The sequence below is a fragment of the Oratosquilla oratoria genome, chromosome 27 (genome assembly GCF_046742065.1).
Source record: "Oratosquilla oratoria isolate Oo_2021 chromosome 27, ASM4674206v1, whole genome shotgun sequence".
In the NCBI taxonomy this organism is placed as follows: domain Eukaryota; kingdom Metazoa; phylum Arthropoda; class Malacostraca; order Stomatopoda; family Squillidae; genus Oratosquilla; species Oratosquilla oratoria.
Window position 1 is genome coordinate 13243147 of NC_134803.1, and position 15411 is coordinate 13258557.

The window sequence follows — 15411 nt, forward strand, 5'->3', positions numbered from 1 at the left end:
AATCATCATCAAAGAGTGCAAAGATAAAGCAGCATAGATAATGAACAACCAGGAACAATAGAATGAACCAGCTACAAGAATCATCATTCTGACCAACAATACCACCACAACCCTTGCCCAAACACTCAAACCCAGCAACATAGAAGTAGAATGCTTGTTCAATATTGCACCTCCTTTAATTGATTTAATGTGCGTGGATGTGGTACAGATGAGAGTAAAAGGGAAGAGATAGGTAGTATGTTTGTGAGAAGAAAGATGGATGTGTTGGCTTTGAGTGAAACTAAGTTGAAAGGGAAGGGTGAGTGTAAGTTTGGGAGTGTAAGTGGGAGATTATCAGGAGTGAAGAGAGGGCGAGGGAGGGAAGGGGTGGCTATTCTAGTAAGTGAGGAGATAGGTAAACAGGTAGTGGAGTGGAAGGAGGTTTCCTCAAGGATAATGTGGATGAAGGTGAAACTGGGAAAGGAGATGTGGGTCTTTGTAAGTGCATATGGGCCTGGCAGTGAGAAGAGCGTGGAAGAAAGGGAGGCCTTTTGGATAGATTTAAATGAGTGCATAGAGGGTTTAGGAAGAAATGTCAATGTAATAGTACTGGGAGACCTTAATGCTAGGGTGGGAAATGGTACAATCGATGGAGTGGTTGGAAAGTGTGGAGTTCCAGGAAAGAATCGTAGTGGAGAGTTGATGGTGGAAATGTGTCTAGAAAGAGAGTTGATGATAGCAAATACAGTGTTTCGGAAGAAAGTCAAGCATAAGTACACATGGGAGAGGGTGGTAGATAGAGCGCTAATGGATTATGTAGTGGTAAATAGGATTATGATAGGAAGAGTTAAGGATGTACATGTGCTAAGGGGAGAGGGTGGGGGAATATCAGATCATTTTTTGGTGGAAGGTAAGCTGAGAGTGGAGGATAGATGGAGAAAGAGGAAAGGGACAAAAGGTAGGGAGGTTCTTAGAGTGAACTCCCTGAATGAAAAGGAAAAGGAGAAGGAGTACGAAAAGAAGCTGAAGGAGGAGTGGGAGGGAGTAAAGGATGGAGCAGAGATGGGTGTGGAGGAGGAATGGGGATGGTTCAAGGAGGGAGTCTTAAAGTGTGCAAAGATGGTGTGTGGAACAAGAAGGACAGGGGGAAATAGAAGAAAGGGTAGTGAATGGTGGAATGAGGAAACAAAGAAGGTTGTAGAAGAGAAGAAGCGAGCATTCACAGATTGGTTACAAAAGAGGACGGGGGAGTCATATGAGATGTACAAAGAAAAGAAAAGAGAAGTAAAGCAAAAGGTAAAGGAGGCAAAGAGGAGAGCAGATGTGAAATGAGGTAAGAGTATGACAGAAAATTTTGAAAGTAATAAAAAGATGTTTTGGAAAGAAATTAAGAGAGGAAGAGGAGGCGAATCAAGTAGGGAAGAAAAGGTAAAAGGTGTAGATGGAGAGATGATAATGGAAGAGAAGGCAGTAAGGGGAAGATGGGCAGAATATTTTAGGGAGTTGCTAAATGTGAAGGAGGATAGGGAAGGAAAGATAGCTGCAGTGGGAAATGCGAAGAAAATAAGAGTGATGAGTGAGGAGAATGGAGGAGAAATAAGGAAGGATGAGGTGAAGGCAGTTGTTAAGATGATGAAAGCAGGTAAGGCACCTAGTCTGGATGGATGCCATGCAGAATGTCTGAAAAAGGGAGGTTCAGTGATGGTGGACTGGCTGGTGAGGTTATTTAATGTTTGCTGGAGAGAGGGTAGAGTACCGGAGGACTGGAGAAGTGCCTGTATAGTTCCTCTTTACAAGGGAAAAGGGGACAAGTGTGAATGTAGTAGTTTCAGAGGGATTAGCCTGTTAAGTGTAGTAGGGAAGGCTTATGGGAGGATCTTAATTGAGAGGATTAGGAGAGGAACAGGAGTAATTGGTGAGGAACAGTGTGGATTTAGGACAGGTAGAGGTTGTGTAGATCAGATCTTTGTGGTAAGACAGATATGTGAGAAAGCTATAGGAAAGGGGAAGGATGTTTTTTGGGTTTTTATGGATCTGGAAAAGGCTTATGATAGGGTAGACAGAAAGGCACTGTGGGAGGTTATGCAGATATATGGGATAGGAGGAAAGCTTTTGGGAGCTGTCAAGAGTTTTTATGAGAGTAGTAGAGCTTGTGTCAGGATTAGAAATGGAGAGAGTGAGTGGTTTGAAGTAAAGGTGGGACTTCGTCAAGGATGCGTTATGTCGCCCTGGCTGTTCAACTTATACATGGATGGGGTGGTGCGAGAGGTGAATGCTAGGGTAGTGAGTCAGGGATTAAAGATGGTTAAAGAATATGGAGAAAAGTGGGAGGTGAGCCAGCTGTTGTTTGCGGACGACACTGCGCTTGTGGCAGGGTCGGAGGAGGGATTGAGGAAGCTGGTGGCAGAGTTTGGGAGAGTATGTGATAGAAGAAAGCTAAAGATAAATGTAGGTAAAAGTAAGGTGATGAGATGTACAAGGGGTGAAAGCGGCAGTAGACTGGAAGTGAACATTAAGGGAGAGCGACTGGAGGAAGTGGATAGTTTTAGATACTTGGGTGCAAGTGTAGCAGGAAAAGGTGGAGTGAAGGTGGGAGGTAGAATGTAGATTGAGAGAAGCGAGTAAATGCCTTGGTGGATTAAAGAGTGTAATGAGGAATAGACATTTGGGAATGGATGCGAAGAGGAGACTGTATGAAGGAGTGATTGTGCCAACAGCACTGTATGGGGCAGAAACGTGGAACATAAGAGAAGAAGAGAGAAGGAGTTTGAATGTGTTTGAGATGAGGTGTCTGAGAAGTATGGTGGGGGTTACTAGGCTGGATAGAGTGAGAAATGAGGAGGTGAGGAGGAGAACAGGGGTGAAAAAGGAGCTGGGAGATAGGGTTGATGAAAGAATATTAGGATGGTTTGGACACATGGAAAGAATGAGTGAAGAAAGACTAGTAAAAGAGGTATGGAAGGCAGATGTGGAGGGAGTGAACATGAGGGGACGTCCTAGGATGAGGTCGATGGATGGGGTGAAGGGGGCTTTGGGGAAGAGGGGAATGTCTGTTGAGGAAGGAAGGGAGAGGACGGAAGACAGAGGTGAGTGGAGAATGGTTGTATATGGATGATGTTGTGATTGCATGAGGAGGAATGGGCGGGGTGGGGGGTGGGGGGTAGTATGTGTGAGTAAATTTTGACGCAGCCCGAAGGGATTTCTCCCCGTCCTCTCCTTAAATGCAAGGGGGGACGGAGAGGGGGGGGGGTCGCCGATTGAATGAAGCGGCCTTGCTGTGGATGTGCTGTGTCTTGCGACACTGCTTCTGACCCAGGGCGGTGGGCAAGGTGCAGGGATGACCCGTCATCCAGGAGGTGCTCAGATGAGAGGGAGGGTGGGAGGGGTGTGGAGTGTATTTAGGGATGAAATGGGTGGGAGTGTTTTTATGCCTTTCCCCTTTTGGCTACCTCCCTTGTAAGGGGGAAAAAGCCTTGGTATATGTATATGTATGTAGAAAGATGAAAAGAGGGTAGAGTGCTGCAGGACTGGAGGAATGTCTGTATGGTTCTGCTTTATAAGGGAAAAGGGGACAAGTGTGAGTGTAGTAGTTTCAGAGTGATCAGTTTGTTGAGTGTAGTTGGGAAGGCTTATGGGAGAGCCTTGATTAAGAGGATTAGGAGGGGAACAGAGGGAGTAATTGGTGAGGAACAGTGTGGGTTTAGGAAAGATAGGGGTTGCATGGATCAGATTTTTGTGGTATGGCAGATATGTGAGAAATCTGTAGGAAAAGGTAAGGATGTTTATTGGGCATTTATGGATTTTCAAAAGGCTTAGGGTAGACAGGAAGGCACTGTGGGAGGTGTTGCAGATATGGGATAGGAGGAAATGTATTAAGAGGAGTCAGGAGTTTTTATGGGAGTATTAGAGCATATGTCAGAATTAGAAATGGAGAGAGCAAGTGGTTTGAGGTAAAGGTGGGAGTTTGCTAGGGATGTGTCATTTCGCCATGGCTGTTCAGTTTATACATGGACTGGGTGCTGTGAGAGGTAAATACAACAGTAATGGGCGTGGGATTGGAGATGGTTAAAGAAAATTAAGAAAAATGGGAGATAAGCCAGTTGTTGTTTGCTGACAACACTGCACTTATAGAAGGATCAGAGAAAGGATGAAGGAAGTTAGTGACAGAGTTTGAGAAGGTGTGTGAAAGAAGGAAGTAGAAAATGAATGTGGGTAAAAGATGATGAGATTACAAAGGGAGAGGATGGCATTGGAAATATTAAGGGAGAGAGGCTGGAAGTGGATGGCTTTAGATACTTGGGGGCAAATGTGGCAGGAAATGGAGGAGTGGAGGTGGAGGTAGAATGTAGATTGAGAGGAGCAAGTAAATGCTTTGGTGGATTAAAAAAATTAATGAGAAAAAGACATTTGGGAATGGATGCTAAGTGGAGATTGTATGAATGGGTGATTGTGCCGACTGCACTGTATGGGGTAGAAAGATGGAACATGAGAAAGGAAGAGTTTAAATGTGTTTGAGATGAAATGCCTGAGAAGTAAAATAGGGGTTACTAGTCTGGATAGAGTGAGAAACGAGGAGGTAAGGAAGAGAGCAGGGGTGGAAAGGGAGTTGGGAGATAGGGTTGATGAAAGAGTATTGGGATGGCTTGGACACATGGAAAAAATTAGTAAAAGAGGTGTGGAAGGCAGAGGTGAATGGAGTGAACATGAGGTGGGCATCCAAGGATGAGATGGATGGATGGGGTAAAAGGGGTGTTGGGAAAGAGGGGAATGTCTGTTGAGGAAGAGAGAAGACATAAGATAGGGGTGAGTGGAGAGTGGTTGTATATGGATGATGGTTTGATGCATGGAATGGGGTGGGTGTGGGATGAGGGATGTTAGGGAGTATGTGTGAATGATATTCTGATGTGGCCTAAAGGTATTTTTGCCCGTCTTTTCTTTTTTTTTTGCATGAGGGAATGGAGGGGGTGGTCACCAATTAAATGAAGAGGCCTTGTTGTTGATGTGCTGTCTTGCTACATTACTTCTGACCCAGGGCAGTGGGCAAGATGCAGGGATGACCCGTCATACCTGAGGAGTCAAGAAAAGAGGGACTGATGGGGTAGTGAATGGGAATGGAGTAGATGGGGATGAAGTGGGTGGGAGTGGATTTATGCCTCTCACTTTGGCTACCTCTCTTTAAAGGGAAAACCTTGGTATATGTATAGGTTTAGGGCAGGTAGGGGTTCTGTGGATCAGATTTTTGTGGCAAGACAGATATGTAAGAAAGCTTTAGGAAAAGTTAAGGATGTTTTTTGGGCTTTTATAGATTTGGAATAGGTTTATGACATGGTAGACAGTAAGGCACTGTGGGAGATATTGTAAATATATGGGATAGGAGGAAAGCTTTTAAGAGCAGTCATGATTTGTTACAAGAGTAGAAGAGCTTGTGTTAGAATTAGAAATGGAGAGAGTGAGTGGTTTGAGCTAAAGGTGGGACTTCATCAGGAATGTGTTATGTCACCTTGGGTGTTCAGTTTATACATGGATGAGGTGGTGCAAGAGGTGAATGCAATGGTGGTGGGTCAGGGGTTGGAGATGATTAAAAAAATGGAGAAAAGTTGGAAATAAGCCAGTTGTTGTTTGCTGATGACACTGCACTTGTAGCAGCATCGGAGGAGGGATTTAGGAAGTAAGTGACAGAGTTTGAGAAGGTGTGTCAAAGAAGGAAGCTGAAGATAAATGTGGGCAAAAGTAAGGTGATGAGATGTACAAGGGACAGAGTGACAGCAGGCTGGAAGTGAGCATTAAGGGTGAGAGACTGGAGGAAGTGGATAGTTTTAGATACTTGGTTGCGAATGTGGCATGAAAGGGAGGAGTGGGGGTGGAGGTAGAATGTAGATTGAGAGAAGTGAGTAAATGCCTTGGTGGATTAAAAAGTGTAATGAGAAATAGACATCTGGGAATGGATGTTAAGAGGAGGTTATATGAAGGAGTGATTGTGCCAACAGCACTGTACAGGGCAGAAACATGGAACATAAGAGAGGAAGAGAGAAGGAGTTTGAATGTGTTTGAGATGAAATGCCTGAGAAGTATGATAGGGTTTACTAGGCTAGATAGAGTGAGAAATGAGGAGGTGAGGAGGAGAACAGGGGTGGAAAGGGAGCTGGGAGATAGGGTTGATGAAAGAGTATTAGGACGGTTTGGACACATGGAAAGAATGAGTGAAAAAAGATTAGTAAGAGATGTGGAAAGCAGAGGTGGAAGGAGTGAATATGAGGGGGCATCCTAGGATGAGATGGATGGATGGGGTAAAAGGGGCATTACAAAAGAGAGGAATGTCTGTTGAGGACGGGAGAGGACAGAAGATAGGGGTGAATGGAGAAGGGTTTTGTATGGATGATGCTGTGATGCATGAGGGGAGTGTGTGGGGGATGGGGGGTGAGGAAGTATGTATAAGAAAAGATTTGACACAGCCCGAAGGGATTTCTCCCCATCTTCTCCTTTTCTGCATGAGGGGACGGAGAGGGGGGTTTGCTGAATTTATGAAACGGCCTTGCTGTGGATGTGCTGTGTCTTGCGACTCTGCTTTTGACCCAGGGCATTGGACAGGATGCAGGGATGACCCGTCATCCAGGAGGTGCCAAGATAAGAGGGATGGAGAAGGGTGGAGGGGAGTGGAATATGTAGGGAACGGAATGGGTGGGAGTGGTTTCTATGCCTTTTTCTTTTTGGCTACCCCCCCGTGTAAAGTGGAAAAAGCCTTTGATATATGTATGTAGCTCCCAAAAATCTGTAACATTTGACCTGCTGCATATCCTCATTAACTGGTCATCAATTTTATGCCATCTACTCTTTGATACCACCATTGTCTTACTTTTTGATATATTAACTTTCAGCTCAATGCAATAAACTTTATGAAACTCATTCATCATCCTCTCTAAAGACACTGTGTCTGCTTGTAAAACAGTGTCACCTGCATATATTAACCTCTTCAATATGAGTCATATTCTTGCATACGGCATTGAATGCCTGATGTACAATGATTCAGTGATGCATCACAATACTTTCACTCTTGAATAATGATAAACACAGAAAACATGATCAAGCCAGTTCACAGAATTTGGGGGTCAATTAGGTATAGCTACAAAATAAATATAATCAGGACACCAACACCAACATCCTCATATATCCACTCACACCTCATGACGCCTACATAAAGCATCATTGTATGGAAGAGGTTAAGCTGTTTGTCACCCATTCTTGTCCATTTTCCTCCAGCCACACTCATGTATTTGAATGTGTTGACTTCTCGCATTACTTCATCCATATACAAACAGCTGTGGTGAGTTTGTACACTGTACCTCAAACATCTTGCTAATCTTATTTTTTTCTCTCAACCATACTTTGCATCTGTCTTATAAACTCTATATTGCTTCAGAATTTCTTCCCCAACTCCATACACTCATAGTTTCCCATATTCTTCTTTATATCTTTTTTATGATATGCATTCTCCAGAGCCATAACATGCAGGTATGAAGTGGGCGGGATACAAGGAGGACCCATCATCCATAAGGAGCTAAGATGAGAGGGGGGAAGGGGTGGTGGAGGGGAATGGAATGGGTGGAGTAGGTATGTGCATTTGACTTGGCTACTATCCTTGTAAGGGAAAAAAAGTTCTTGGTAAATAGATAGATGAAGACTTCTCTTTCCAACATGTTTCCTCACTGAGTGGATATCTGGTCTGTATGACACTTCCCTTTATGAAAACTTCATTGTTTCTCTCCAATTATGTCATCTTTTTCATCCATTATCTTTGGCACTATGATTTGCCACATACTTTACTAAAAAATTTCAGAAAGTTACCACTAAAGTTACATTTGAATTTGATAGATTTTCCTTGGGACAGATGTCAGGTACCTGGTAGTAGAGGTCCTACAAGATGGATACCAAAGATAATCATCTCCCTGCTACCCATCTTTAGAACCCATCAGCACCCTTACAACTGGAGGTGCAATCCCAAGGGACACAGTCTCAGGGCTTGGCCCTAAGATCTCGCTGCTAACTTCAGTTGTATTTCTTCTATCTTTTCACAATAAGCAGAGCTGATAACTGGTGAATTCTTCTTCTTCATTCATAGTCTTATCTTCTGTACATGGAGTCAGATACATTGCCAAGAACCTCCTCCAACTTGCTCAGTTCAATGCTAATCCTCCATCTATTCAAAACATTTTCATAACCTGCTGCACTGTTTTCTTTATGTTCTCTTTATGTCTTCCACCTGGCCTCCTTCTTAGTATCTCCATTTCCTCTACAATTCTCAGCACTTCCCCTTCCTCTCTCTTTTTACATGTTCAAACCATTATAACTCTCTCTGTCTCATTCATCCTTGTATCTCCTTGAAACTGTATCTTGTAGCCACTTCCCCATGAGAGAAAAATTATTCCATTGTATTACAACAAAGACGTACATACATACATATACCAAAGGCTTTTTCCCCATTAAAAGGGAAGTAGCCAAAAAGAAAAAGGCATAAAAACCATTCCCACCCATTCCATCCCTAATACACTCCACTCCCCTTCACCCTCTACCCTCCCTCTTATCTTGGCACCTCCTGGATGATGGGTCATCCCTGCATTGTTTCCACTACCCTGGGTCAGAAGCAGTGTCGCAAGACACAGCACATCCACAGCAAGGCCGCTTCATTAAATCGACGACCCCCCCTCCATCCCCTCATGCAGAAAAGGAGAAGACGGGGAGAAATCCCTTTGAGGTGCATCAAATTTTTCTCACACATACTACTTCATCCCCCACCCATTCCACCTCATGCATCACAACATCATCCATATACAACCGTTCTCCATTCACCCCTGTCTTCTGTCCTCTCCCGTCCTTCCTCAACAGACATTCCCCTCTTCCCCAAAGCCCCTTTCACCCCATCCATCCATCTCATCCTAGGTCGCCCCCTCATGTTCACTTCCTCCATATCTCCCTTCCATACCTCTTTTACTAGTCTTTCTTCACTCATTCTTTCAATGTGTCCAAATTATCCCAATACTCTTTCATCCACCCTATCTCCCAACTCCTTTACCACCCCTGTTCTCCTCCTCACCTCCTCGTTTCTCACTCTGTCCAGCCTAGTAACCCCCATCATACTTCTCAGACACCTCATCTCAAACACATTCAAACTCCTTCTCTTTTCCTCTCTTATGTTCCATGTTTCTACTCCATACAGTACTGTTGGGACAATCACTCCTTCATACAATCTCCTCTTAGCCTCCATTCCCAAATGTCTATCTCTCATTACACATTTTAATCCACCAAGGCATTTACTTGCTTCTCTCAATCTACATTCAACCTCCACCTCCACTCCACTCTTTCCTGCCACATATGCACCCAAGTATCTAAAACTATCCACCTCCTCCAGTCGCTCTCCCTTAATGCTTACTTCCAGTCTGCTACCACTTTCCCCCTTTGTACATCTCATCACCTTACTTTTACCCACATTTATTTTCAACTTCTTTCACACACTCTCCCAAACTGTCACCAACTTCCTCAATCCCTCCTCTGATCCTGTTACAAGTGCAGTGTCATCATCAAACAACAGCTAGCTCACCTCCCTTTTTTCTCCATTTTCTTTAAACATCTCCAATCCCTGACCCACCACCCTTGCATTTACCTCTCGCACCACCCCATCCATGTTTAAGTTGAACAGCCTGGGCGACATAACACATCCCTGATGAAGTCCCACCTTTACCTCAAACCACTCTCTCCATTTCTAATCCTGACACATGCTCTACTACTCTCATAAAAACTCTTGACAGCTCCTACAAGCGTTCCTCCTATCCCGTATATCTGCAAAACCTCCCACAGTGCCTTCCTGTCTACCCTGTCATTAGCCTTTTCCAGATCCTTAAAAGCCCAAAAAACATCCTTACCTTTTCCTAAAGCTTTCTCACATATCTGTCTTACCACAAAAATCTGATCTACGCAACCTCTACCTGTCCTAAATCCACACTGTTCCTCGCCAATTACTCCCTCTGTTCCTCTCCTAATCCTCTCAATCAAGATCCTCCCATAAGCCTTCCCAACTACACTTAACAAACTAATCCCTCTGAAACTACTACACTCACACTTCTCTCCTTTTCCCTTGTAAAGTGGAACTATAGAGGCACTCCTCCAGTCCTCCGGCACTCTATCCTCTCTCCAGCAAACATTAAATAACCTCACCAGCCAGTCCACCATCATTGTACCTCCTTTTTTCAGACATTCTGCATGACATCCATCCAGACCAGGTGCCTTACCTGCTTTCATCATCTTAACAACTGCCTTCACTTCATCCTTCCTTATTTCTCCTCCATTTTCCTCACTCATCATGGTCATTTTCTTAGCACTTTCCACTGCAAGTATCTTTCCCTCACTATTCTCCTTCACATTTAGCAACTCCCTAAAATACCCTGCCCATCTTCCCCTTACTGCCTCTTCCATTATCATCTCTCCATCTGCACCTTTTCTTCTCTACTTCATTCGCCTCCTCTTCCTCTCTTAATTTATTTCCAAAACATCTTTTTAATACTTTCAAAATTTTCTGTCATACTCTTATCCCATTTCACATTTGCTCTCCTCTTTACCTCCTTTACCTTTTGCTTTACTTCTCTTTTCTTTTCTTTGTACCTCTCATATGACTCCCTCTTCCTATTTTGTAACCAATCTGTGAAAGCTTGCTTCTTCTCTTCTAGAACCTTCCTTGTTTCCTCATCCCACCATTCACTACCCTTCCTTCCCAGAGATCTGTAGACAGGCCCAAGGACCATTAATAACCACTGTAGGACAGCAGGTTTCCAGTCAGTGAAACTAGGCAACAATGACAATATTATAGTCTTTACCTAGTGAAAATAAGTTGATTTGATTATATAGTGGAGATCTGTAATAAGGAAGAATTACTTTGGATTCGCCACATAAAAATCTTAAGTCATGAGAATAGAAAGTGTTTTTTCAGCTCCAATACCCCAAAGTTCAGTTGCAAGTCAACCTGATACCCCCTCTCCAATATTAGCCTATTGCTCCTGACTTTTAATTTTTAATATACTCTTAAAAGAGAGAGAGAGAGAGAGAACTGGTGGGCTCTGAACAAAAAGTTGAATTCTAGGGACGTTTTCCTGTAAAATGAATAAAGTATTATCCAAAATAAAATTATTAATTTAATATTTTCCAGGATGTTTTTATGGATACCCCCAAAAACTGGTTTTGATACTTCCTGGAGGTATTGAGGCACTACTTTAAGAACACCTGGGAATAGAACATTATTTTTCTAACCAGAATCATTGTTTACTTCTGCAGAATAAAGTCCGGTGTCCGCCTTTAGAAGACCAACTTGTTGAACTGATGGTGTCAGCTATGGAAGGTTGTGGCAATTCAAGTCTTGTCCAGCCAGGTGGCACCAATGGCAGCAGTAGCAACACAGTAGATAATACTTGCAGTTGTGCACATTTGTCTTCCCTCTTGATCTACTTTGTTCTTGTCCAGCTCATCTCCTTCCCACATCTTGTTAGAGCTCTCAGTGACAAGGTACGTTTCATAAATCCAGCCAGAGGTGGGGAGGATGAAGAAGGTACTTTTTATTATTGTTGTTGGCTACATGTTACTGTGGGGTTACAAGCTACACAGTATCATGCAGCTGATACCTTAGGGTCTATATGGGGCACCCCTACAGACAAGAGCCACACATAATTTTGTCTGTGGTAGAGGAAATATCTATCCATAGAGTAATGATGCTACTTTATTATAATGCAACTGTTCCTCTGTTATGCTTTCCCCCTACTCTGAATACTGTCTTGTACCACTTCTCTCAATGTTCATTTCCTTTTTTTGCCAAACCCAGTGGTAGGGGAGAAGAATTCTGCCACTGAGTGTTCTCACTTAAGTCATAAAAGGTGACAGAAATGGGACATGGATAGGATGAGGCATCCTACTCTATAGCCCTAAAGGGGACATCCCTCCCCTCCCCAAAAAAAGGGGGGGAGCAAAGGCATAAGAGGGTCTGGGAGGAGTTTTCCAGCCAAAACCCTAAGGTTTGGGTCTTGTAATGTGCATGGATATGGTACAGATGAGAGTAAAAGGGAAAATAGGCAGTATGTTTGTGAGAAGATGGATGTGTTGGCATTGAGTGAAACGAAGTTGAAAAGGAGGGGTGAGTTTGAGCTTGGGATAGTTAGAAGGGTCTCATGAGTGAAGAGAGGATAAGGGAGAAAAGGTGTGGCTATTCTAATAAGTGTTGAGATAGGTAAATGTGTGGTGGAGTGGAAGGAGGTTTATTCAAGGTGTTAATTTGGATGATGGTGAAAATGGGAAGTGATGTGTATTTACCTAGTTGCATTTCACGGGACAAGAGCTATGCTCATAGTGACCTGTTTTCGTATCTCTCCGCATCCAGTTTATTCTTAAAATCATGTATAGTTTTGGCATTCACTGTTTTTCCGTTTAGTTTGTTCCAGACATCAATCACTCTATGTGGGAAGCTATTCTTTTTCAGGCCTCTTCTATAAGTGTCCTTCTTTAGTTTCTTTACGTGTCCTCTTGTTTCTCTTCTGTCCCACTTTAATAAGTCATCTCTATAGAGAATTACCATCCCTTTCATAAATCTGTAAATGGTCAATAGATCACCTCTTTCTCTTCTCTGTTCCAGTGTTGACAGATGTAATTTCTCCAATCTTTGTTCATATGTCAAATTTGACAGTGTACGTGGCATTTTTGTCGCTGGTCTTTGGATTCTTTCTAATTTTCTTATGTTCTCCTTGTGCTGGGTGCCCACAATGTTGCAGCATATTCTAGTTTAGGTCTTATCAATTTAACCACTATTTTTTTAACCATCTCCTTATCTATGTAGTCGAAGGCCACTTTCATTGAGCTTAGTAAGTTAAAAGTCTCTCCAAATAATTTATTGACACGTTTATCAGGTGTCAAGTCACTTGAGATGATTACTTCCAGGTCCCCTTCTGAATTGACTTTTTTTACTTTTTTTTTCCAATTTTATATTGACCTGATACTCTATTTTTGCTTTTTCCAAATTCTATTATGCTACATTTCTTAATGTTGAAGTTCATCTCACATTTCTGACTCCATTCCCATATTTTGTTTAGGTCTTCTTGTAGCGATCTACAATCATCTTCCGTTTTTACTCTTGAGTATTTTGGCATCGTCAGCAAAGAAGTTCATGTAACAATTTACTCCCTCATCCATATCATTTATATATATGGCAAACATTAAAGGAGCCAATACAGAACCTTGCAGGACACCACTTTTCACATCTTCCTAGTTCAAATTTTTGTCTAAGTACCACTCTCATTTTTCTTCCAATTAAGGAATCCTTCATCCATTCCAGCAGCTTACCTTGTATTCCTCCTATTGTTTCAATATGGGAATGGAGTCAGAAATGTGAGATGAACTTAAACATTAAGAAATGTAGCATAATAGAATTTGGAAAAAGCAAAAATAGAGTATTGGGTCAATGTAAAATTGGAAACAGAAGTAAAAAAAGTCATTTCAGAAAGGGACCTGGGAGTAATCATCTCAAGCTACTTGACACATGATAAACATGTCAATGAATTATTTGGAAAGACTTTAACTTACTAAGATCAATGAAAGTGGCCTTCGACTGCATAGATGAGGAGGTTTTGTAAATGCATATGGGCCTGGTAGTGGGAAGAGTGTACAGTTTAAATCAAAATGTTTGGCACAGGAGGGTTGTGGCAATAAAAAATCCATAGTAAACCAAATACAGGTACTTACCCCCTCTCTAGTACTTTGTTGGACACCCTTCTCACTTGACACACTTGTCAAGGCACTGAGGGACAGACTCTGCAGGGTGTTGGAGCCACTGAGGTTCAGTATTGTTCCAAATTTCTTGGATGGCTGCCTCAAGCTTAGGGATTGGTGGTGTGGCATAGTCACATAACTTGTTTTTCATGAGCACCAGTCTTAAATATAATCCACTTGCACAAAATCAAACCAGTTCTTAAGCTTAGCAGTGCAGCAAGGCTCACCGTCCTGCATGAACAGGTTTGTTTGGCACTTCTCAAAACAGTCTTCCAAATGATCACTCAGTAGTTCCAAGTATTGGTCTGCATTCATCAAAACATACCTTGGTAGGATCATCAATTTCCCCACACCATGGTAAGCAAAAGCACCCCAGACTATTAATTAATCTGGATATTTCACAGTCCCTTGGATGAATTTTGTGTCTAATGGATCAGTTCCCAGCCACTGAAACACTTTCCCTCCTCAGTTCCCAGTAACACTGAATACAGCCTCATCACTCCATAACACTCATTGTCACTTCTCCTTATCCCACTGCAGATATTCCTTGCTAAAAGCAATCCTATTTTTCCTCTGTTTAAGGGTGACAATCGGTTTGTTACGAGCGGTGTGGTGTGAGAACTCCAGATTGTAGTGGAGATGGCGCTGCACTGTTGTTACAGACACATGAGCCAGTAACACAGGGTTCTTTTCCATTAATTCTGGTGCTGTTATATATGGTTTACTACCCACCTGCCTCCTGAGCACCTTTGAATACATGGGGGTAGTTGTACCTACTTTTTCTGTAGTGGTGGGTCAGTGTTTCCACAGTCAAGGAATTTCTTTGTCCACTGCTGTACACTGCATAGCGAAACACCAGTTGCGGATGCTATTTGCTTATTAGATTTTCCTGCCTTACAGTGATGTAACAGCAGCAACCTGTTCACAAGTCAGCTCTTTAATTTTACCCATCAGTCACCACAAACTACCATGGAACATGGGTAAAATTCTGAAGCCAGCATGCAATATGCGCAGTACACATGTGCTCACTCTGAATGCTCCAGAGCAACTAATGGTTTCTGATGTATTCTGATGTGAAGTCTTTATGTTCATATACCCACAGCTTGCACACCAAACAATTTTGTAGATTTGGAATGATACTAGAGGGTTGTAACCAAAAAACGACAAAAGGTCTGGCACCGTCCCTCTTTACCTAGTTGTATTTACCTAGTTGTATTATACGGGAAGGGAGCTATGCTCGTGGTGACCCGTCTTTGTATCTCTCAGCATCAAGTTTTTTCTTAAAATCTTGAATAGTGTTTGCACACACTCTCTTTGTCTAATTTGTTCCAAGTATCTATCACTCTGTGTGGAAAGCTATTTTTTTTTAGATCTCTTCTGTAATTATCTTTTTTTGGTTTCTTTTCATGTCCTCTTGTTTTTCCATTGTCCTATTTTAATAAATCATTCTTATCTAAGATTTCCATTCCCTTCATAATTCTATAGATAGTTAGTAGGTCTCCTCTTTCTTTTCTTTGTTCCAGAGTTGGTAATTCTAATTTGGACAGTCTTTGTTCATATGTCATTTTGGAAAGAGTTGGTGCCAGTTTTGTTGTTGCTCTTTGTATTCTTTCTAATTTTCTTATATTCTTTTTGGTATTG

At 42.4% G+C, this 15411-nt stretch overlaps 1 protein-coding gene across 1 annotated transcript in view; it reads left to right on the forward strand.

Moving 5' to 3' along the window:
• The window catches only part of MED23 (mediator complex subunit 23), a 365264-nt gene that overhangs the window by 89636 nt on the left and 260217 nt on the right, over nucleotides 1-15411 (forward strand). Inside the window, exon 8 of the mRNA XM_076210243.1 lies at nucleotides 11296-11523. Coding sequence (XP_076066358.1) covers nucleotides 11296-11523 — 228 coding nt within the window. The remainder of the gene's footprint in view (nucleotides 1-11295; nucleotides 11524-15411) is intronic.